This window comes from Stegastes partitus, unplaced genomic scaffold (assembly GCF_000690725.1).
Source record: "Stegastes partitus isolate 25-593 unplaced genomic scaffold, Stegastes_partitus-1.0.2 Scaffold591, whole genome shotgun sequence".
In the NCBI taxonomy this organism is placed as follows: domain Eukaryota; kingdom Metazoa; phylum Chordata; class Actinopteri; family Pomacentridae; genus Stegastes; species Stegastes partitus.
The window spans coordinates 117,526-142,834 of record NW_007578322.1 but is presented as its reverse complement, the minus strand read 5'-3'; the positions used below and the strand labels follow the sequence as shown (position 1 = coordinate 142,834).

Here is a 25,309-nt window from a genome sequence, read left to right as displayed (position 1 = left end):
CTTCCGTGTGGTAGCGTTCCGTTGTTGTCATGGCGCCGTTTCAAACTGGTGACAAGCGCCGACTAAAATTTAAAACATCAACCATGTGTTATAGTTGAAATAACCTCCTCTTAGCGACGCTGTGTAGTTTATAATTTCTGTCCAAAGTGGAAAAAATAGTTACAGGCGACGGCGACATGGTCGAGTGGATGGTTTTAGGATTAACTTGATGTTAGCAAACTGAAATTGAGAAGCAAAGTTAGCTTACTAATGCTAAATCTCATTAGCAGTACGTATGAAGAGAAGTTGACTGTTTTAACAGGTTTGGTGGTTGTTTTCGCTGTAATGACTGCACAGTTCTTGCACAGCGCTCAGAGTCCAGAGAGAGGCTGGGTTGCTTTAGGTTCAACTCGAAACGACCGCAGCGTTTTAACTACAAGGATGTCCCAAACCAAGGTAAGCAGCTGTCTGAGAAATATCTAAAGCCTCATAATATTTAGCTGTCTTTGCTCTATGTAGCTCATGCTTAAGTGCAAACATGTACAGTTAGTTGTCAGTTAATTTGGTAGTACTGTTTTCTGTGTACATCAGAATCAGAAAGGTTTTCACATACAAGGAATTTGATTTTGTGTTTTAGTGTATACCAGTAAACAGTGACATAAAGATTAATAAAGTGTTGCCAGTTACTAGACAATAGGTGTTAGAAGACAAACAAGAAGCAGTGTTACACGCCAAGTGACAGTAAGTGGAATCTAGAGGATAATGAGTCACAAAAAGTAATAGAGGAAATGTACAAATTCATCTTACCTTATGAAGGCTTTAATGTCAGTTTCTTGCTGGGCCTGCTTTAGAGAGATGTTTAATGACATAATGTCATTTGTCCACTTGTATTAATAAGAAGAGACTATATAATATGTATTTCAGTATAGCACAATGCATTTCTACAAAATCGAGTATTACAGCTCTCAGAGTTCAAACAGTTTAACCCTCTGAATCCCAAGATTTTTTTTTTTGTCTTTTTGTCATTTTTCACTTCAATATAAAGCATCTCTATAGAAATAGCACAGCCATGGTTAGCAGAAAAGAAATCTCAAAAATGTCTTTTGTGTAGTCTGATTTAGTTATATTGTCATAAATAAACTAATTAAAAATGAAGTTTAAGTTCCTTGAATACTGGTTTTACAAAATTAGAAAAAGCCTGTAATCAGCATCTGCAATAGTTTTCAAAGTGTCCACCTGTGTTAGCAATATTGGATATAAATGAGTGTTCCATGTATTGTAGATATTTAACTTTTTACACTCTTATAGTCTCTACAAACTCAGTTTTTGAGTAATCCTAAAATAAACATATTTTATTCATCAAGTATTTATTTAATTTTACTGTCAGTCTCTCTTGTCATCTTCTCTCCGCTCCATATAAACGCAGCCTGCAGTTCACCTGAACAGTGCCTGCATTTTTTTTTCTGGCTGTTGGTCACAGCAAAGTCACTTGTGGTTTCTCAGTTATGCAGAGAAACACAGAGTATTTTGGTGTTGATAAGACCTGGAACAAACAGTTTATTTTGGTGATTTTTTTTGAGTGAGACTTGTAGAATACAATGAAGAAATATCACAATTTTAACCTTATTTTGGTTGTTTTTCATGATAAAAAGACACATCACAGACAATATTTTCTCAGACTGCTGGAAATGTGAAAGTCTGATGAATATCTGTGTTTACAGTTTCTTGCTGTGATAAATGATGTACTTTTGGTGTTTTATAAAAGAAAAACTCTGGTCTGTTGGTGGATTTGGGACTTCAGAGGGTTAGACTAAATACATAATGGAGGTAGGATTTATTGTTGGGCTGCTGCTTTAGATTGGATTTAGCTAGCTGTACCAAACAAACTAGCATGTGAGATCAAATTAAGTGAATGACAAAAGTACTTGCTGAGAAAGTGGTATGAAAAGCGTGGCTGAGTCTCACAACGGCTGTTAATATCAGATAAAACTGTCTGGTCTCTCGTACACCACAGCTGTTGTTCAATGAAGCCATCCCTGCAAGTGCCAGCAACCGTGCCACTTGTGTGGGCCCGCCAGCACCTATAGTGATAGAGAGACTGCTGCCACTGTCAGAGGTGCGTGAGAGTGTGAACAGCACTAGAAGCTCCTTCAGCTTCACTACGGTCTCTGAGGAGAGGCTCCAGGTTGCTGTTAAGCTGGCCAAGCGAGATCTAAGAAGAAGGCGTCTTGAGTCACTGACGAAATCCGCTACGAGGCCTTCTCAAGATGCCTCCCTCTTTGAAACAAGTGATGTTGAGCTGCTACAGGTAAATTGGTTAACAGTACATAATGCATCATTAACAAACTGTAAATAAAAACTGTCTATCCATAATAGTTTGCTGTTTCATGTTTTCCTTAAGGAATGGTTGTTACTTTGTTCAGACAATAACCATATTGAGTGATTTTCCCTCACTGTAGGAACTTGCCGCCACTCCAAGCAAGGCAAAGCCGAAGGCCTCCAGTCCAAAGGAGGAGGTTACCCGGCATGGAACCAAACAGCAAAAATCCCAGAAACATCCCATTTCTTCCATGCCCAGGGTCGGCCTATCACCCCCAACCAGAGACCCAGGCCCAAGGCAGGTGGAAGGAGGCAAACATGCACCTTTAAGCCATGAGATTCGCAAACTGCAAAATGAACTAGAAGTGTATATTCAGAAAGTGGAGGAGCTAGCTAACAGAGGTAACCCACAAAAATAGTTTGTTACTGTAGATTACATGTATAAATGCACAACTTAACTTAATAAAGTAATCACATATTTAGAACCTGCCACAATTAGGGCACTTTTCACATGACTTTACATTTACATTATGATGATCAGTAATGTGTGGTGGGTTTCAAACAACAGGAGAGAAAATAGAGGAGCCATTGGAACCTGAAGCACAAAGCAAGCTGGAGACACGAAGACAGAAGCAGGCAGCCCGCTCAGCACGCATCATTTATGTTCTCCAGCAGCAGGTATTTACATTTCTACCATTTGTAATTTATAAATCGCTGACATTTTCATTTGCTCCACATCTATAAACACTGTTCTGTTCCATTATTTATTAGGTCAAAGAGATACAAGAAGATATAGAAAAACTACGAAGCCAGAAAACGTGGGACACCAAAAAGGTATGGCTTCAACAATCATCAGACTTACTGCCATTTAAAGCTGCCATCATTTATTTATTCAAACTGAGATCAGGAAGTAAAATGACATTTTGAGCCTCAAACAAGAATCATTGTACTTGCAAGCTTTACTGCTAAGAAAGTTGAAATATATGTTACCTAATGATGAAATAATTTATTGTCTGTCCTTCTTCCAGTCCATGGCAATAAACAGGCTTGCAGCTGCCCACCGTGGAGCACTCAGGGCCTTGCAGGTTATCATCCACCAGCTTTCAGACCTATCTCATAGCAAGGTCCCCCCTCATTACAAAGAACTGGGCCAGCTGATTCGCCAGCTCTCTTTGTGCTCGGCTAAAATAGAAGTGGACCAGGGTTCAGCTGTGCCTGAGACGGCCCTTGACATCCTGCAGAAGCTAGAGGTGAGGAGCATCAAGTGTAATCAGAAAATGAAACATTAGCTGCTGTATGTGGGACTTTTTGTACATAGTCCCCCAGCTTTAGGATTGCATCGCGGGATTATAATTCTATACATATAGAAAGCTCACACACCATAAATGTCTTTCAGTGGAATGTTTTCATCTGTTTTCATAGTCAACCAATCTTAACCTCACTGAGTATTTATTTTACAAAATCAAGACAGAGCTCAGACATGAAGTGAAACTAACAGCACGCAGTTTAAGCAGAGGATTGCAAAAGAAGATTCTGTGTCTGTTTCTGTTCCTGGGTCACAAATATCAGAAATAATTTTAAGTCTAAGTTAACTTTTCCAATTACATTCTGTTCCACAAGACTGTGAGATAATGTGTAGAGAAGACTGTAGAGTTCCTACAACATTAATCTAATGTTGATTTATGCACTCTTGAATTAAAGCAAAGCGTCACTGTAGGTGGGTGTGCAGTGCAGTCACTTCATGACAGTTCTTGATGAACATTATATCTGTTGTGAGTGTTATCATTATAGTAAATTGCTAAAAGAAAAACATAATTGGGTTTTCTTAATAGTTTGGTTATTGTATATGTTATTGGTCTAAATATGCAGCTTATTTTACGTGACTAAAGCAAGTGAATCCAAGGCTGTAATATCACTCTATTCCTCGTAGACTTTGGATTCTGCTCTCAGTAAACAAGAGATGCTTGAGAAGATGCAGGCCCAAGCACGTCCTCCACACAGGAAGTCTCCTCATCGCAGCACGTCTCCCACTATTGCACCCAAGGGTCCCAGCCGCTTAACTGCACCTCGAGGACCTTGCAAACCCACAAATCTGAGGAGAGGTGTCCGTGGTGAGAATTGAGTGTTATTTTTGCCTGGAATATTGGCACATTTCCAAGCCAGCCTTTAGTAAGACAACTGTGGCTGTGTTGTCAATCATTTCTACTCTGTTTCTAATTGTCGTCATTCAGTAACAGTATGTATTAGTTCAATGTAAAATAATAGCAGTATTTTCCTTCATAATTTCCTGCTTAAGGCAAGTGCACTGAGATTAATTGTACGTGTGCCTTTTGGTGAAAGACAAACAGTTTAGTCTCCAGTGTATCTGGAAGTCACCTAAGGACTTTAGTGCAGTTGTGTTTGGGCCTCCCACTGTGCTTAAATGGCTGCAACCAGGCTGAAAATTGATAAGGAGCCGTGAAGAAGTGATTGAAAAACAGGAACAAGCGCAGAACTCTGGCCTTCGGCCCCCTGCTGCTTAGTCTTATGAGCAGTTAACTCCTGCTGGCTCCTATTGGGCTGAGAGGCATCCAGTGCAAAGAGATGACATAAACACCTACAATGAGTTTTAGCAGCAATCTAGATCTCCATAGAAACCAACTGTTACCTCAGCCCCTCCACCACATATCCCACTGGTTGTTAATTGTCTAATTGGTGGTGTTGTGTTTCCTCCTCAGTTTCAAGCTGCTTTTCTTGTATATAAGAGATAAAGGATATAGTTTGTTGTTACCGTATGTGTTTGTTATTTTGTATTTGAGAGGATTTAATCAATTAGGATTAAAACATATAAAACTGTTGTTTCAGCAGGGAGGAGAAAAGCCTCACAGAAGCCCAACACTACTGCTTCCCAGCCGGTGAACAGAAGGGAGGTGCTGAGGGCCGGCCTGGAGACCATTGCCCAGCAGAGGGAGCTGAGGGAACTGCAGGGGCGATCTCAGACAAACACCACCTACAGAAAAGGACTGCACTATGAGAGAAGAAAGGCTGGCATAATGAAGGTGCTGGACTTACTAAAGTTGAACTCTGAATTTATTATGTGGAGCCACACAAAAACTTCTTCACATTATATTGGAGGCAGTAAGGTTTGAGTTCTGTTTACATGCAGAGTGAAAAGATGTGCCAGAGGTCACACAGCAGAATCAAACAATGTGAGGTTCATGTCAACAAACTGAATATATATTTGTTGTTATTCTTGTCAGCACAATCAGATGCAAGATGCAGGCTTCCAGCAGCCTACAGTCTCCTCTCGGCTCAGAGTGAACCAGCTCCCTCAAAAAGAACCCTCCGTGCCATGGATACCTACATCCCCTCACTCTCCTCCTCCACAACGGTGAGCCAGTTATCGCTCTGTACATCTGATGACACATTGATTTTATTTAAAATCATGACTCTCAGCTCAATAGATGATTAATGTCATTATGAAACGAAGGTTATACTGGTGTAATGTCAGAAACTCTGATCTCAAGATAACAGTTTGCATGCAGTATGAATCAGTATATGTGAATCTTATTGCAAAAAGGCCTCTTAGTTATCGCATATTTGCCTGATCTCAATTATTTGCGCTTTGTGCATAATCGTTAGAGTTGTTTCTTATCTTTTCCAACATGTGTGCCCTTCTTTTGCTATGGTTTAAATACATTAACTGTTGATTCAGTTGATTAACTCTTGATATTAACATATTAACATTAACATATATATCTCATATTGAACGACTGCATTTTGATGGCCATCTGTTGACACTAATGTCATAGATTTAGCTGCAAAGCTGAACACCTCAATGCTGTGGGCATGTTTTTGTTTTAGGTCAAATGAGAAAAGGAGAGTCCAATAACTTGGATGAGGTGGTTTGTCAGATTTGCAGCCTAGAGGTGACGGTCAAAGTTGCTAATAGCACTCATTTAAAACTAATTGAGGCATAAAATGGACAGAAAAAATGGTTAATTGCAATTATTTGTGTCACAATTAATCATCAACTAAAAGTTCATGATCGTGATAGCCTTAAGTGCAAAGTGAATTATTGTGCTCTAGACACCCAACAAAAACACAGAAATACAGTCTTATGTAATGAGTTTCTAATGAATTCAGCCAGAATGTGGACGTGAGCAGGCTTCATCATAAAAATAGTAGTATTAGCTGCTACACTAATACCCAGCATTTACTGTAGGATTGTAGATTTGTCCAAATCACTGTTCCCACAGTGATATTGATAACAGGGCATGAAAACTGAAACAGGTGTTTTTTATATATAACTTATATGTCATTTACAATTTTTTAACTTTTATTCATCCCAATTGTTGGAGGTTTAATGTGTAAAAATGTCTCTTTCTCTTTACCTTTCTAGGATTTTTTTCCCTCCTGGCTCGTCTTTGTATAGTGCATATTTGTCTGTGCCATTGTGTATAATTCACTCTTCCTGCTATTGTCTCAACAGGTCCCCTCAAAGGGGCAGACCAGAGCCTCGTTGTCTCTTCTCTCCAGCAAAGCCTTCATCAAGCCCTCCGAAGCAGAAGGTGGGTGGTGGTTTGGAGGCAGAGCCAGCCCTGAGCTCAGAAAAGAAGAAAGACGCTCAGAATGAAGCATTAAGGTGAAGCTCACCTCCTACATGTATTTTTATTTGACCTGATTTTAATGTCTTACTTGCTTATTTCAGAATGACATATTATCGTTTCTCAGTTTAGCCATTTTGTGATTTTGTTACTTCTACTTCACAAATTAGATTATCTGTCCTAGCAAAAGCGAAAGAAATGCCAAGTGGATAAAATCTAGGGAAATGGAATGTTAATGAGTCCTCTCTCTGTATCCAGTGAGTTATTTCTAACCTTCATGCCAGACCCCACTTGCTGCGAGCCACAGGCAATCCTCTGATTCTAATTCACAGTTAATTCTTTCCAATAAATCTAGGTGCCCGCTAGATTGAGGCCATTTCTCTTTTTGAGTGATTAATAGTTGGCCTGTTTTTGCTGCTTATAAGCACCTCTGTGATTGAGTGTTCCACAAATGTCTCCGTTTAATCAAATCTTAATTACGACAATCGTGCGTTCCTATTAATCAGTGGCTAGCAGCCTGATTTTAGAGATGAGGATTATAAGTTATTTATGCGAAAAGCGTAATTGAGGTTGTATTTGGCTTTATGTGATGATTGCTGGCCTGCTGCAGGAGAGCTTGGCTGGATAAGATGACTATGCAGAGACTGAAAGAGCTCGACCACCTGAGTAAAGAAGAGACTGAACGCATTCGGAGATTAAGGTACTAATATAATTACAGTTTGAGCAGACTTAATGGATCTGAAGGGATGGAAGTCGAAGGTCACGGTGCAGTTTTAGTTATCGGATATTAAGCCAGCCAGGTGATAAGTGATTTTTTTTGTTGTTGTTTCCATTTGTACTCAAATTGCAACCTGTACTGACACCGTATGACGATAAATGCCATGCTGCAGTGGACTGAAATATAATAATGTCCAATATTCCTGATTAATGAGACAAATTACACTAAGCTCAATGGAGACAGAATATTGACAGAACAGGCTTTGCGCTCTCTCTAGAGAGCCCTGCTAATCACAGTATATACAGTATACTGTGTAGCAATTGGTATATTAATAGATGCATGCATCCTTTGCCTTTTGTAAACATCTGCTATTTAGATTGATTAAGAAGAAGAAGAAACATTTTCTACCACTAGACATGTCACTTTAAAAAAAAAGCCATGAATCTTGCTGCCAACCCACAGCAATAATCAACACAGTCATCTGCCACACCGCTTTATACACCAGGCTCACAAATAAATGTTGGGAATTGTAACATGACCACAATTATCTGCAGACAAAAGAACAGAACATAATGCAGGTTGTGACTGTAGCACATCTATTCAATACCAGACTGAGCCTGTGCTTCTATAGACCTCCACACATTTCCTAATTAGCCACTGGAGAGTTTGACTATATAAGGCCAGCAACAAAACACAGCATCAGCAGAGCAAAAGGTTGCAGTCAACACATTGCCCATACAGCATTAATTACATCACAGTGACTGTATGGGTTCATGCTTTTCTTTTCCCACCCACATAGGACTGTTGTATTTATTTACTCACCTAAAGAACAGCTAGAAGTCTGGGATGTCATACAAGGAAATGTGTGTCGTATTAATTAACAACAACTGCAGCCCCTTTCATTTTGCAGGTTCCAGGAAATTAATAATTTTGTGCATTATTTGTTCCTGGGACAATTGAATGAAATTACACTGTCATTAATGGGTTATTGTGTCTGTATTTTATAGCTATGAGTGGTTCATGTGGCACAATCACATTTCACAACACAAATGCAATATTTTTATAGTTAGGCAGCAGTAGAATAGAAACACATGAAATATCAAAGTGCAAGGAAGGTCTCTTCATATGTGTGGCGTGCCAGAAAAAGCTGTACACTATTTTTGGATGTTGTCTACAAATCTTTTTTATAGGCCTTTAAATTTTATAGCATTACAGCCACAACAATAAAATCACTGACAGGTTAAGGAGTAAATCCTAGTATTAATGTGGAGGTTATGTTGACATGTACCGCCCATACAAACATTGTCCGAGTTGTTTTTGTGGCACAATATTAGGCAATGTTATGGCTCACAGATGTAGTTTAATAATCAGGAGTAAAAAATGTTCTATTGTAGGTCATGGCATAAAGCGCACGTTTGGATCACTGTCAGCAGACGACAAGTACAACACCTCACCTGTCACTTGTTTACGGGTGATACGTTCTGCCCAACAGACCCCCGACACAATCAGCAGATTTCTTTCCTCTATAACATACTCACGTCACACCCTTCGAATTAATCTTTTTCGACTTAATATGCCCTGTGCTGATCTCAGCTGTAACTAACATGTCAGGCTTTGTGTTTAATTCAGTGGCACTGACAGTGAAAGAAACCTGAACAAATCGACTACAATGTCCACATGTTCTCTATGCAGAATGATGGAAGGTAATTGCAATAAATGTGAATGTTCAAGAAAACACAGAGCCTGATGAAGCCTGCCAGTAAGCGTGGCCTCAAAAACCGTGTAGTTTGATTAATTATCTTCTTTGAAACAAGTGACTCAGGGCTTTCTGAATAATGGAGGATTCAAAAGAGACAGTTGCTTGAAAACTTGTCCCTTTGGTCTAAAAAAAAAAACCAAAACGTTCTTTAAAAAAATAAATCAATTTATTTGACACTCACTTAGAATCCGAGTGGACTGGAGTTTGACTCATAAAATGATTTAATTAATATCATGTTTGAATGTTTGATGTTATCCAGAATAAAATATTTCACTTTATCTCTGAAAGTTAAAGCAGTTCAACCTCAGAACTTCTGTGACAGCTTGCGATGTGGGCGTGTTTTGGTTAACAGGTCTGAAGTTGGCTCGCCAACTCAGTGGGCTGAGAGAGCTGAGCAGGAGGCCAGAGACAGAATTCAGCCCCTTCTGGATGAAGTGCAGGTAGGACTTATTAGTTGCTTTGGGTAGTGCCAGATTTTACTTCCCTTTTTATGCGTCTCCTGAAGAAGAGAGAGACAGTCGATGCATCTTAACTGATAAAATAAAACATCTGTATTTACCCTTAGATTTACTGCAGTAAAATAAATAGTGATTTTTTTTCCCTGTGTGTTTATCTTGGCTTCATGGGCTAAGTGGGAGTACTTTGACTGTTTACTTCAACAGATTGTTGAGTCCAGGACCAGGATCAACTCGTCACTGAAGAATCGGCTGTCGGAGCAGGCTGCAGAGAGGGTACGCTGCATCTACTGCTGATAGTATCTCATAGGCAATTTGGCTTTGCTCTTGAATATGTACTAAATGTAGTTTCATGGCAATGTTTAAGACTTAAACGATTGTACAGTTAAGCCAAACATTATGCTTGTATTTTGTCCTGTGTTTTGTGGATGCCGTCATCCACAGGCAGCAGAGAGTGCTGAGCAGCTGAGTGAGGCACTGCTGGAGGATCTCTTGGAGGACACCACACGGGTAGCGTGGGCGGCCGAGGCAGACAGACAGTTGCAGGGCATGGCCCAGCGTAGGTTGCAGGCCCCCACCCTGGAGAGTATGCTGCTTCGCATGGAAGAGATACAGGTGAGAGCGGCTCGACAGAAAGGCCTACCTACAAAAGGTCACGGTGGAACCTGAAAGGTCGCCAGTGATCGACTTGGTTTTTAAAGTGAGCTGTTTTGACAGCTCGGGCCTGCTGCCGCTTACTGATGCAAGGTCCAGATTTAATTATGATGCTCGACTTGCTTGACGAGGCTCACTATTGGCAGGTAGACAGTATATTTATTGAATGTTTTTCCCTGTCTGTGTCTGAGCAGAAGGATCAGGAGGAAGTGAGGAGACGGTTTGCTTCCATCACTTATTCAGATCCTCTTTACTGGGATCGGCCAGGAGCAGCAGGTAAAAAGATGAAATAATCAGCTTCCTTTATATTTGTAATCGAAGCCAAAAGAGTGATTTCTTGGGTGTCTCCTGTAGGTGGAGACAGTGCCACAACTGCTAAGATTATGTGAATGCTTCTTTCCTTTCATTGTCTGTCTGTCTGTCCTCTGCTTCACCCCATCTCTCTTAAAACACAACTCCATTTACCCTTCCTCCCCTTTGTCTCTGCTCTTTCCAGGATCCCAGTGCAATGCTCCGGGCTCCAGGCCAGCCTCTCCTCAGCCAATTAGGCTCACAAGGCCAGTGCTGAAGCAGACTTCTGCAGCTGATATTTTCCTAGAGAAGCCTGTCGAAACAGGGTGGGTTACTATGTCCTTTACCTTTTTCTGCACCCAGATCGTTTCTATATCTCATCATTTGACAATGGCTTTTCTTCCATGCTGTTTGATTCTACCTGGAAAAAAAAAGTATCGTCTCAGAATATTAACTGGAGCCCAGTATCAAGGTTTGACCTATTTAACTTAATTCCCAATCTTTTGGGCTGAAATTATGCCTCCATTATCAGTCATCGGGGCTCCAGAGCAATACTGCAGATTGCATAAAATTATAATATACCCCTCTGCCTAGAAATGCAAATATGGAAATGGTGGATTTTTATAATGAGGAAAGTGTCAGCTCCTCTTTAATGCACTTGTTACGAGAAGAGTAATGTATCAAATTGCCGTTAATGGCTTTCTCTGGTTTGTGTTGCTTTACTAAGTGCAACAGCAGCGTCCTACACAGTCACTGATACTTTAAATCAGCCTCTAGACTTAAACAACAAAAAAAAAAAAACGTTAAATGTTTCTCCAGTGATGCACAATTTGTGTTTTTTGTCCCCGCATGACGCGTCACTGTCCTATAATGGCTCTTCCACTGGGAGGCTTCACTCACCCCACAAAACTCGCTTGGTGGCTACCGTACCCAGGGCAGAGTCTATTCCTGACTCGAGCAGCAGAATCCACAGAGAGAGACCCTCCACTGCCCAGGGCTTTAGCTGCAGCTGCTCTACTGCTTAAATTAATGAGAAACTTGGAAGGAAAAGAAAAGAGAATGAAAGGACTAGAAGTTGTTGACACAGACAAGCCAGCAGGATGCTTCTGACAAATTCAAGCTGTGACCATTAGTAAATTAAAGTCAGTCAGTGTTGGAGACCCTCAGGTTCAGCTCCCTCAATGGAAACTTTGCCCTCAGATGCTACGTGCCCGGGACTTGTCTTTAACTCTGTCTTCTTAATGCATCCATCAAGTAATAGCTTTTTCGAGACATTTTTTTCCACTAGTAATTCGTTTTCAGACGTATCCAGCCTTGCAGCTTCTAAACAGGAAAGAAGTCATTCGAGAACTGCCAAGTCATTTGTTCTGAAACTAGCTGAATCCCTGTAGCGTAAAACACAGACCTGCCTGCATCACTTTCATCTTCAGTCCAAATTACAGTGCCTTTTAAAAGTACTGGCACCCTGCTGGATCTTTTCATGTTTTATTTTTGTTAACACATTGGATCATAGTGGATGTAATTGGGCTTAAAAAAAAAAAAATCACAAATCGATAGGAAAATGCTTTGATTTTAAAGAAAACAAATCTTAGTTGACAAGTTGAACAAAATTTCTTACAAATATTGATCACACAAGGTAATCGTGTGCTGTATGTTGAACCCTAAACAAGTTTGAAGTGTTATCTTAAGCTACATTTTATTCTCTTCATAAAAAATGTGTAGCGTTTATTATGTGAAATAATTTTGTTAGCCGATAGTCAACTTTGTTGTCGATCAATGATGAGTTAAGCATCAAATCTAATGAAGTGGACGTTGGACAGTGGACATTTTCTATATGCTGACAAAATCATTTATACCCACCATTTGCCATGATGCAAAATCAGTTATTTTAGCCACCTGAACAAGGAATGATGACCTAATATAACTCCAGCTCATCTTCAATATGTGAGCTCTGGCCAGAAGCTATTAAGCACCACAGGAGTCTCTGTCATGGTGGCCTGCTGCTAGTTAATTCCCTACAATGCTCTCTGCTTGCCAATACGGGACTACCTGGAGTACTAGCCCCAGCCTCCTTATGTCACTACAATATAAACTGCGTTGTTTTCCACCTCATCAAACAGTAATAGGCTCCACCTAGGGGGACCCCCAGGTACCACAGCTCATGTACAATACATTTTCTGACATGCTTGTCCTTCATTTTTTGCTTCATCAGTTAATTTTTTTACGGAATCAGATAACATTCACTCATATAGAACAGGATGTATCAATATAGAAATAAAAAGATGTTATTATCCAAGTGATCAGCCCAATATTTCAGCACTTGCTTGCCTTATACAAGCTGCCTTATTGAGTTAATCTGTTTATGTTTTCAATGGGAAATTTCTTGGCCATAGTTAGAGAGAAGATCATTGTTTTTTTGCTGTTGCTATATTGATTTTAAAAAAAGTCCCTTTGTAGTCCTTGATGGTGACAGACCAATTCAGCAGCACTGAGAGTGGGTAGCTTTGCCGTCTGCTGACTCACACATGCCATCCGAGAATCGCTTTTGCATTTGATGCTCCTCAATAATGGCGCTGTAAGATTAGGGAGGAGGTCCTACTAAACATTACAGCAAAACTTTGTTTGCACTGATAGGAGTTATGCTTAGGAAGCTTGGCTGCATAATATTTTGTGGCTCCAAATTCACTTCCCTTGCAGTAACTGTACTATTTTGCATAAGAAAAAGAATTACTATCGATTGTAATACATCAGTCACCTCTTCCTCACTCTCAATGAAGAACCAGCCCATTTCGCAGTCACTTGTCCTCTGCTTGGATAGTACAGTACTTTATGGAACAAATATTTATTTTTACATTTGTTAACCCCACAATCTTTTTTTTTTTTTGTGTTGGCACAATCATATATTTGTGTATCAGAATGGCTAACCCTAAGAATGACTGTGCCAGTAAAGGTTACACATTTGATTTGTGAGTCCTATTATGCGCACAAAGTCTCCAAACAGCTTTTTTTTCATACGCCTGACAACAAAGTGCAAGCAGGAGCTTGTCCATCTACAGCAGCTATGTGTTTCCACTGTGCTTAGTCCCCTAAGAAGTAATAAAACTGGAAGTAGGGAGTCATTTGGTGCAAGATAGAAAGAGGCATTGTGTTTATTAGGCACATTGTTTTATAGAGCTGTCTTTTGGGGCCAACATGTTGCCTCGTAAACTGAACTGACCTCCAAGAAAGATGAGCTGGCTTACCCGTGTTACAGACTAAAATGACCCAGGTGCCACATAACAGCAGAGACAAGGTAAAGAAAAGTTTTGATTACAGCACTGTCAAAACAGAAGCACACACAATGCGCACAGAACTGCATCGACGCCATCTCACCCTTCAGTTGTTGCAGCCTGCATACTGAATTCAGCTCTTATTGCTTTGTGATGCCAGCATGTATCTTTCATTTAGGGCATGTCAGGATGTGTCAGTATTCAGAGGGAAGGAATAGAATCCGAGTTCCACAGTGGTCCTTCACATAGCTGTGAAATGACATGTGACAGCTTCTATTTGCTGCCCGAGGAAGTCAGCATCATGAATGTACAACTAAAACCGTTCAATTCCTCTACTGAAAAGCAAATCTTGCAAGAATATAATTTAGATTTAATGATAATGTCTCTCTTTTATGGCAGAGAGCAAACAGTCAGCATTACAGAACATAATTTGCCATGCGATAAAAACTGTTATTTTGAAGAGATGGAAACTCGGATGAGACAGAATGGGAGAATTATCGATGACGGCGATACAGTTTATGCAACAGCTGAGTAAAATAGCACTTGCATCAGATCCCGTGGTGAAAAATGCAGTTTGTTTTCGTATTGATTGTGGGATTTGTGTTAATCCTCTGTCAGTGTTGACTCTTCCAGGACTCAGTGTAGCAGAATGGCGAGGTTTAATTTGGATGGGGTTTGGAGCAGTAAAATGTGCAAAGAGCTCATCATGTGTGTTGTCTCAGCCATGATTAGTTGTTTATAACCCACATTTTTAAGCCCAAAGAGACGCGTCAGGCTCCACGGGGGAAACCAGAGTCACGCATATGATTTTTGTGCCCCTTGCACACATTTCAACACACCACAGGACGGGGGGGAAAAAAAACATCATATGACGGCGACAAAGCTGCAGATTTTTCTCAGTGTGCCTATCACTGGAGGCGTCTTTGATTGTATTGTTTGATGACTAAGAGGGACACCGGCAGACTGTTATTGGTTATGGCTTTTTTTTTTCTTCCATATTTTGATTTAGCTGCTGTTATTGAGGCACAGAGCCCGAAGAAGGCGAGGATTGATGGGCGAATGTAATTTTTTCAGAAGAATTGCTCTGATTTCGGAGAAAAAAGAAAGAAAGAAATAAAGTAGATTAGTTTTTGTTGTTTACAGGTGCTCATGCTGCTCTTTCAGCCGTAGATAGTTAGTCACGACATGCAGCATCAGGGCCTTTCACAAGAGCGGGGCCGACAAGTTGTTCACACAATACTACTTTTTAACGCTCCCATCAACTATCACCAGACCTTTCAGCATTTCCACAGCAGCGTCTTTTATTCTTTACCATGACTGTGTTTGTACTTGTGCCCGCGTGAGTGCTTTCAAACGGCCACTGAGACAATAGAGGGAAAGATTTCATCGTTTAACACACCAACAGAGCAGCAGATAAGATTTATGTATCCATGGTGAGGAGCATAAATGCAGACCCTGATTGTCCTTCCAAACACACACACACACACACACCTTGACTAATGTTGACCGACCCACTGCAGCTCCATCAGCAGTTCAAACAAATCAATAAAAAGATGAAAGCCCCACTCAGCAATATTGTACACCTTTCATGTGTTTCTTTATCATCTCTCTCCCCCGCCCACCTTTTTGTTGTCTTTTCAGGCCAAATATTTCACTACTTGGTAGCTGGTGGACTTCCATCCTTCTCTGCATCCAAGTTCACATGGGCCCCAATTTATCATCATCCAAGACCTTGTTTTTTTGGAACATCTTAAGATTTCTGAGTCATGTTTTTCCAAGTAAACAAGAAAACTTCATATTTTGCCCCCCTGCTATTCATCCTCCACCTCTTTCTTGCCACGCTGATCTTCCCCGGGCTTCTGTGAGTCTCGCTTGAATCACCCCCTACTGTCTCGGAGCCACTTTTGGTTTTATCTAACTCAGCTCCAACCAAGCCTGAGTCCCTTTTGATACATCACACATGGCGGCGTCCTTTGCCAGGTCCCGTGTTTGCCAGGTGCTACATGGCTGCAGCTTTTGTAGAGAAATGAGAAGACAAACTTGAAGTGATCTCGCTAATAGGTAATGCTGCCTCTCTGTTTCGGCCGTCGTGTGTCCCGTTCAGGCCAAGTTGAATCTGGGTGAATGTGACAGGTAGAGGATGTTATTCAGTGGTTCAACCGTGTAATTTTGTACTCCTTTGTTCACACTGAAACATACACAGCCTCGCAAGCACCTACATTTACTGAACTGTTCGTTATAGCTGGCTTATACTGTTGTCTTATAGTCCCGTCAGTGAATTTCACAGGGCAGGATAGAGTGACAAGGTACCTGTAACACTTTTTCACAACATTTCTAATATGCTTTCCTCAATTCAATTTCGTGCAGAAGGTCTTTTGTGCCAACGTGTCTGAATGGTGTTTGTTCACAGTAGATGCAGGCTGGTCCCTGTTCATATTCGAATATGGCACAAAAAGCGTGGGTGCCATTCTGACTTTATAAATGGGCTGTGAGTTCGTATTGTTGCTTGTGCCACATCAGCCCTCCGGTGCCCGCCTGACAGTAAATCGACCCATTTCGGAAAAGGAAGCAGAGTAGACTGTGCTGGCACTTTGATATTTATGGCCACCCCACGGTTTGCAGCCCCCATAGTCAAAACTGAAACAAGTTCAGCCGAGGCCCAGGGAGCACAATAGAGAGGCACTTTGCTTGGAAGCTGCTGCAACACTAAATATAGCACGTTGAGCGCCGTTGCAGGAGCCAGGCTGATTTGTCCAAGCAGAGAGGATTATAAAGCCAGACCATGGTGATGCCCAGCTGAGCCCCGATTCATTTGAAGCAAGGGGCAGGCGAAAGAGCCGCCCTGCACTCTGACACCTCTCCTAAATTCATCATCCTCAGCCTCATATTGGGCACGGCGACAATTTCTGGTCTATCACCAAAAAATGAGTTTGTTGCTTCTCTGCAGAAACAGTCCTCAGAGGCTGTTTACCCAGTTCATACTGAACGGTCATCATAATGAAAAGGTTTACCTGTTGGTGCACGCCATCCTCTCCTGTTTTTTTCTACAGGCACAGCTTACTGTTTGAGAACAACCTGACGGAGGAGGAATACCAAGAACAGCACCAGCACCAGCCCAGAAACAGCACCATGTTCCCAGGCCCAGGGGAGGGAAACAGGGGGACTGTTATCTCAGTGCCAGGCAGCATGCTCGGAAACATCCGAAGGTACCGTGAAGACTTTGAGGCCTACCTGCACGTTGTGGCTCACGAGGCTGTCGGCAGCTTCAACCCCTGGGCCGTCGCAGACAGGTAACAAACTGGCAGTGATAATAATAGCCGATAATGATAAATGAACCAAAGTGTTACTTCAGGCAGGGCGCTCAAGTGGTGCTTGTATTAGCTGATGGGTCCAGCTGTTATGCTTTACAACAATTGGCTTATTCACAACGGTGCAGCTAGTAACATCCAAACATACTCATTAAGGTGCATGCAGCAGACATTATGACGTGACACTAGTCATTGTTGTTCTGACAATGACTCTCATGGGTCGTTTGCTGCCTCATCCTCATGAAGTGGTTCATGTTGTTGATTTAACTAAGGTTGAAATGTGTGTGTGAGATTAGCTTTCTCAGCAAAACCTGTGTCGCTGCTGAAAGCCCTTTTCCAGTATAAACCCATTTACTATTAATGGTCTCTTTCTTCATGTACAATTAACCGTAAATTATTCATACCCATGGCAAATTTTGTTTTATAGTAATTTTGGCGTGTAGGTTTCTTCTAGCTGGAAATGACATAAACAGGCGACAGAGTTGTTATTAGTAATAACTTTGTAATATAAGTTGCAAATTGCTTAACAATAAAAACAAAAATTGCAAGGAAATATCAAGGAAAAACAAAAACTATCACAAATGAAATTGAAATAAGTGATAAGGATCATAGGCAGTTAGTAGATGACAGATACAGTCACCTGCCTGATCATTCAAGGCTTAATATATAATATGGTCACTTCTCTTGGTGCATGTTAAAATGCCTGGCAGCAGAATTTTGAATTAGCGGCAGTCTTTAGATGTCGTTATCCCAGAATAACATGCGTCATGTTAGCCTGGGTTACCTGGAGAGGAATGAACTGGCCTTAGTGTCTCAATTGGGCAAAATAAGACGGCACCACTTTGATCATCTGAGCATCAAAAGACAACTCAGAGTCAAAACTAACACCAAAGTTGTGGGTCTCTTGCTGAAGCACCAGACTAGAGGAGAGATTGTTAATGCTGCGTATCAGGGCTAAGGAGGGGGTAAGTATGATCACTTTAGATGTGAAGTCTGGCATCATGCTTATGATTAACTTTGGACCTCTCCTGTTCAAACTCCACTTCTCTTTTACAATGATGTGTAGGTCTTTGAGATTAGACGGCTTGTTTGCTGTTACTCTGGTTTTCAGTTCCCTTCACAGATTCTTGATCGAGTCAGGCTCTGAAATCTGAGCTGAGCTGCTGCAAAATGTTGACGCTGTTTTCTTGTAACTGTGTCTTGGCCACTTTAACAGCAGGTTTTGCATCATTGTCCTGTCAGAAGGTCCAATGCTGCCCAAAGCCAACTTTTTCTGAAGAGCGTCTGATGTTTTTGTGCAGAATCTTAATGTGGTCCTTTTTTCTCATGATGCAATTTAGTTTGACAAGGTTGCCTGACCCATTGGCTGAATAAACCCTGAAGCGTTACATTCCCACCACCATGCTTGACCACGGGGATGGTGTTCTTGGGGCTGAATTTGTCCCCTTGTTTTGTTTTGTTTTTTGCCAAATGAACACCACGTCCCTCAAGCTCCATTTTTTTTTGTCATAGCTGACTGCAGAAGCAGAAAAAGTGGCATCTTTAATACGTCTTACTGTCTTTTGTCTCTTGTTTATATGATTTCCAGGCAGAAGATAACAGTCGATCAGATACAAATGACTAAATATATGGATGTAAAGAACGTTGAGCTTATCGTTAAGTGTCTCAGACGGAAATTCAGTCATCTTTTTGTGTTGTTGGGGTTTATTTAACAAATCTGTCACATTTTAGTAGGCTCAGTTTTTGTAACCAGAGCCACACTGACAAACTTGTCCTTCCTGCTCTCTGATTTGTCCCTGGGCATGTTTGACGGACGCAGCGTACAGCCCCGAAGTGCTCACTCTGAGAGGATCACGCAGAGTTTATGGCTCACATTGTGTGTCTCTGGTGTTCATCGTTGGTCTTCTCTCCCACTCCTACATTTGCATTCTTAACAGAATGCTTAAGTTGGTGCAATGCGGGCTCCTTCTCATCTTTGTGAACAAATCCAAGTGTTTGATATATCAGTGCTAAACTTCTCAAAGATAGATTTTTCTCCTGGTGTTTCACAGATTTGCGTGGGATTGTGACCAGCTCAATAAACTGCAGTTTCTTAAATTCAGAGCTGAAAAGCTGTTGTCCAGTCCCACCCGTAGGATCTGCCTGATTGTTTCACCGGCTCATTATCAGCCACACATCAAGGAACCGTAGTTTTCAAGGCATGGATCTGTACTTTTCTGAATTTGTGGGAGAAAAACGAATAGTGTGTGAGGGGGAAGCAGTCCAATTATCTCAGTGTTTTTGGAGACAGAGGACACATACATATAGGCTTGTGCACCCCCTACTATTCTGACTCAGCGCAGAAACCTTTCTGTGTGATGAGATGGTAATGAGCAGCGTAATGGTGCCGTGGAGCCATACCACCTGGAGGATCTCATTCGCTCTGTCTGCTAACAGATTGATTGCAACACGGAATGACTTCAGCACTGCCAAAACATAAAAAGTTTGCGTACTTGGAGCTGTTTTATGCTCCGTTTGAATTTCTTTGATGGATTTATTTCAACTGATGAGCATTGAAACACTTGACAAAACTGAGGAATTCAGTGTTTGGATAATAATTGCTAATGGCTGTTCCCATGTTCCATGATGGTGGATTATTTACTGTCCGTATCCAGTGTTGAAAGTATTCCTGTCTCAACCCTTTCAAGGTTCAGGTAGTTCAGCAGCGCACAATTACTCTGATAGTTTTGTTGCACTGCCAACCAGATGATTTGGGGGCATTCAGTAAGAGTGTTTTCCATTTTTACTCATCCTCCATGTCCCTGCCTCAGCGTGCGTCTCTGGATGTGTTGACCCAGATAATCATCAAACGCTACATTTTAGCTTGTTGCTGCACCCGGCTCACCAGTCTTTAATGATATTTTTCTTCCTTTTATGCCGTTTCAAGCCAAGATGGAAAATTTAAGAGTTTTCCATGCCCAACTCTGAACGTCAGCAGGCTCATTCGTTAGGAAAAAATGTGCTTGCGATAATAAGATAAGATACAATTATAACAATCTTGTAGGAAATTCTTGCGACAGGTATTGCTCATGTCATAGGAAAGTTCCGTGCCTAATAGAAAAGTGCTATACATGACTGAAAATATAATAAATATGGTGATGAAACTAGAAGAGGAAAGCAAGAAGTAATACAGGCAGTGATTTTGAGGTGGTAAAGTAATATCACACATTATAAAGAAATATTGAAATTGAAATGTTGCACCTAGAAAATGAAATATTGCACATTGCACTGACATGTTGTGCATGAAAATGAAATATGACATGATACTGAAACTAATTTCATACAAACTATTCAGAAAGTAATATAGTGCAAATGACACTGATATTATTTTTCTGAATTAAGCCGTCATTCCTGCAGAAGGGGAGAAGTTATACAGCTTGAAGTGATACAAGGCTGCTGATTGCTGCTGATTTTCTCTTTATATCTTGAGAAGTGCATTCAAAGGACGTGTTGTAAGAATTTGCATTTCTCGTCGTCCTTATTGTGTTGACAAATTGTCGTCTCAAATCTACAGACAAGAACAATACAAATAATAATGTATTTTATAACAATAACTGTCTGTTTTTTCGAGATTTACTCGTGTATTTGTCTCATTTATTGCTATGCAAACACAATTTGCTTTACACTCTTGTTTTCTGTCAATTAAAAGCTTGTGCATTTCTTATTTCTCTTAACTGTCATAAAGAATAGTTCTCAGGAGCTGCATTTGTAACTTGAAGAAAAACACTGTGCAGTTTCTAATTCTCCTGCTCCTTGTTGTCTAACAGCCTGGCAGAGGAGTTACTGTCGGAGGCTGTGGCTGACGTGGCAGCAGAGTTTCAGGATGTTGTGGAGGAGTATGCCGAGGCCGTGTTCACCTCAGAGTTCCTGCAGCCGGTCCAGTCACCTCCTGCTTCTGCGGCGGCGGCGGCTTTGGTCAGCCAGTAGGATGTAGCAGGTAGCTTTATGTGTTGGTGGAAAATCTGCTTTCTATCAGACCAGCTTGATTTTTTTTTTTTTTTTTTTAAACCTACGGCTTTGATTATTTATTACGAGCTTTGTACATTTCCCAAGCAGATTCTTCACTTTGGCGTGAACGTCTTCAACATGTATATTTATTTTGCACATCGACAAAGATCTGAAAACACGCTTATAGATCATTACTTTGATGTAACGACTTCTTCTCACAGGAGTTGCGGATATTTTTGCAATGAAGCCGCAGCAGATGAGATTGTTGAACTGCACGGGGAGCATTAGTCACATTAGTCTTTATGGTCCATCTGTATCTGTGATTGAATTCCTCTGGGAAAGTTAGTTTTGTGTAGATAAGCTTGGACGAGACCATTACGACATTACAGAGGATTATAAGATTACTGCCCTCCCCTTGCACTTGGTTTAAATCTCCCTGAGGATTACTCACACTTTCTATTTTCACGTTGGAATATGGAAATAAATTAATTGCATACGGTCTCCACTGAAATGATGTAGGCAGCCAAGGGCATCGTGTGTTTAATCTGTTGTAACATGAGTTCTTCCACTGCTTCAATGTCTAAATAAAGAGTTCCAATGCAGCAAAATGATGGATTTTCCCCTCACTGTTTATCAGTACGTATCAGTAAACGAAAAAGTGATACACGTCTACCCTTTATAGAGTTTTTAAATTGGTTTTGGCACCACTTATAATCACCCTTTCATTGCTTTTCTCTTTATTTTACCCACAAAACCAAGCAAAAATATGGCCGCCAGTGTATACATACTATCGGAAACGACTGCCTGAATCCTGCATAATCACGGTGCAAAGTGTCAATTCTGAATATAAAATAAACACGACACACTTGGCAGACTGAGAAAAAGTCAGAGCCCCTTGAGAGCGACATGAAAGCTGTGCAGACGGAGCGGAGGGGACACATGCAGATGTTGCTGGCCTGTGGGGACCAGCAGTTGACAGGGGACATACAGTGACTGAATGAATTAGCACACACTGAATCAGCTGCCCCTTTCTTTCTCTCAGGCTGGGTTTCTGCGTGGGCGTCGGAATACGTGCAGGCTTTCACAGGCTCGAGAACAGTTTTTTTCTTTTTTTCTCCCCCCTTACGACGAATAGAAACCCGCTCGTTGTGAAGGATGCGTTGCCGTCTTTGCGTCGACATAAAGAGCATGTGAATGGGAAACACTAAAGGCTAAATTATTCTGCGTTAGTTTCCCACTATTCTCTGAGTTATGAGTCAGAAAATTCAAATGTGTCTGCCAAGAGACGTATAAAAGACGGCAGAATATGTTTCTCTTTGCGAGCCCCACTTAGCATTTGACTGTGAGACTGTGTTGTCAGCAAACCGGAGAAAGGTGAAAGCAGCTTTGTTATTTAATGCGCTCCTTTTTTTGTGCATAGCAAACATTGCAGTAATGCAAAAAATGTGGACTTCAAAGGCTCTACTATAGTAAATATTGAATTCATGATTAATCCAACTGCCACCCTGCACAAACAGATGCTACTGCAAAAAGATCAGTATTAGCACTTTTTTTTTTTCTTTTCTTGCACATTATTAGAATTTCTAATGATCAGAGAGCTTTGACCTTCCCACCAGCCAGCACTGACTCATTGTCAGAGCTAATTTCAGAACTGGTCAGGTCATAGATGGCTGCAACATATTCATGATCCATCGAGGGGGCACTTTTCCACGCAGGTACATCAAGGCTGCTCGGCACCACTGGGTCGGCACTCGAACTGTTTTCCGCCGATGCTCGGTATTTACGCCAGATGGAAGTGGAATCTTATGAATTATTAGTCATGTTTGCTGTTCTCGAGGGATATTCTGAAGTGTCAGAGGGATTTTTTTTTTTTTTGCAGAGATGCTGGTCATCATCAAGCAGCCTGTCATGCAACTGCCACTGTTGCTCGCTTTCTAATATTTTCCTTTGCACGTCGCCGCCTTTTGTCAAATTATTTCGGGGCTTCATTTGCTGTCTGATTTCTCATAAAACACCTGCGGATCAAGGGCAGCTTTTAACCGTTTTCATCATGAATTCAGTCACGGTGTTGCCTTGTTGGGATTGTTAATAAATCTCAGAAGGCGCTGTTAGTCACGAAGTTATTGTCTGAAACGAGTAAAAGAAGAAGAGTCCCTGCAGAGAGCCAGCTAAATTCTCAGTGATGGATTATGGAGACTGTAAAGATTATCTGTCGACCTCAAAGCAGATGTTGCCTGTAGCAGAGTGGATACAGGGGAGTTATGTAGAGAAACTCAGTATTTTTCAGTAAGAAACAGTGGAAAATAGACTGATATGTAGAATATCCCAACAGCAGGAGGAGGAGCAGCTTTGCGTTTTCTTCTCCACATCACTCATTCAACTTCTTCACATCACGGAACAGTGAGCTGATGAACAACAGCAGCTACTATCTATTGAACTCAGCCTCTGTTTTCTTATTGATCAGTTACTGATCAAAGCACAATGATCTGCTTGTGCTTCGTGAGCATCACATCAAAGAGAAACGGAATCTTTCTATCACGTTTGATCAAAGGGTGGAAAAATTATTTATGTTTACTAGAAGGAGCAACACCAGTGTTAAAATGCTCCATTATAAACACAGGGTTAGACATACATGACCTGTTATGATTATTATTGATGAATGAACATAGAGCAGCATGTTACTATGTTTTAACTACTTTATTTACTAACTGTAACAGTCCATCTGATTTAATCTTCTATTAATATGTTTTTTTTTACAACAAAGTAGCCACTAACTACAGCTGTGAGATGTATATATGCGGTAGAAGGAAGGTAAAATGTTAGGTATTTACATTTCCAGCTACTTTCTAAGAGGAAGTACAGGTATCCCCATGTATCCATCCATTATCTGTACACCACTCAATCCTCACTGGGGTCATACTTTCATTACTTTCATAAACAGCAACAATAATTATCTTCTAAAATGACAACAGGTTTTTTTTTTCTATTCCTATTTTCTTATTGTATTATTACTGAAGTAACTTTTTAAATGTGAAACACACCTTTACCACTCTAATCGCTAAAAGACGAAGACATAGAAACACAACGTTTCTTTCTAACTTGAAGTTCATACCAGTGAGCTAACGTTATTTAGCGAACCTCTTCCAACACACCTGATTCAAATGATCAGCTCATCATCAAGCTTTGCAGAAGTCTGATAACGATCCTGATCATTTGAATCAGGTGTGTTGGAAGAGGGAAACATCTAAAACATGCAGGATTGCGGCCCTCGAGGACCGGATGTCGACACCCCTGACTTAGAGTTTAATTGCAAGGATATGAAGGCTCACAGCTACAGAGCAAAGCGGTGGCTTTTAATATGAATACAGTAGATAAAATGGAAAAAAGAATATTTGTTCAACCAGCTTAAATGAATTGTTTTAACTGGTAGCAGCAAATGAGGTTTATCCATATTAAGTAAGCCATTAATATGAACACCACGGGTTTAAGTTAGATGGAGTTGAAGCAGCTGGTTCCTCTCAAATGAGCATTTCTGCCACTTAGTTTTAAGGAAAGTCACCTTCAGGTTTCCAACTCTTCCAATATAATTCAATTATTCAATTCAATTTAAACGAACTTAAAGTGTAAAACATGATCGTTTTTTTCTTTTCTTGTGTATTTTTTTTTTTACTCTGTTCAATAACTCTACTTGAAGACAACAGTAGTTGAGTTGCAGAACACAAATTTAAAGACACAAGGACATCGTGACATCAGCTGCACCATGCTAAAGGAGCAGTGTAGGTAGTTGTTGCACTTTTGCTGAAACTTGAGAACCAGGTTAAAGGGACAAAGTGTCAAGCTGATGGAGTCCACAAAGTGAACTGTCTTCACCAAAGCAGTGGAATAAGTGTGATTTATTCTACAGTACTTTACTTCAGCTGCAGTTTAAATGAACACCTTTTACAGAGTATGTGTGTATATACAGTCCATATATATGTGTGTGTG

The 25,309-nt window shown here is 40.7% G+C and overlaps 1 protein-coding gene across 1 annotated transcript; it reads left to right on the top strand.

Moving 5' to 3' along the window:
* Window positions 1-42: 42 nt before the first annotated feature.
* Window positions 43-21,933, top strand: kiaa0753 (KIAA0753 ortholog). The gene is made up of 18 exons (XM_008289057.1): window positions 43-435; window positions 1,994-2,287; window positions 2,439-2,700; window positions 2,867-2,976; window positions 3,070-3,132; window positions 3,327-3,548; window positions 4,229-4,409; window positions 5,143-5,336; window positions 5,538-5,668; window positions 6,770-6,922; window positions 7,495-7,584; window positions 9,714-9,795; window positions 10,000-10,092; window positions 10,261-10,431; window positions 10,665-10,746; window positions 10,967-11,087; window positions 17,087-17,320; window positions 21,145-21,933. The coding sequence occupies exons 1-18, from the start codon at window positions 250-252 to the stop codon at window positions 21,302-21,304; spliced, it is 2,829 nt and encodes a 942-aa protein (XP_008287279.1). The 5' UTR covers window positions 43-249; the 3' UTR covers window positions 21,305-21,933.
* The last annotated feature ends 3,376 nt before the right edge of the window (window positions 21,934-25,309 follow it).

Bases quoted from the DNA above. Each gene is read 5' to 3' on its own strand.
- kiaa0753 (XM_008289057.1), top strand. From the start codon at position 250: ATGCTAAATCTCATTAGCAGTACGTATGAAGAGAAGTTGACTGTTTTA. The intron at 3,549-4,228 runs GTGAGGAGCATC...TATTCCTCGTAG, and splicing joins ACATCCTGCAGAAGCTAGAG to ACTTTGGATTCTGCTCTCAG. The intron at 5,669-6,769 runs GTGAGCCAGTTA...TTGTCTCAACAG, and splicing joins CACTCTCCTCCTCCACAACG to GTCCCCTCAAAGGGGCAGAC.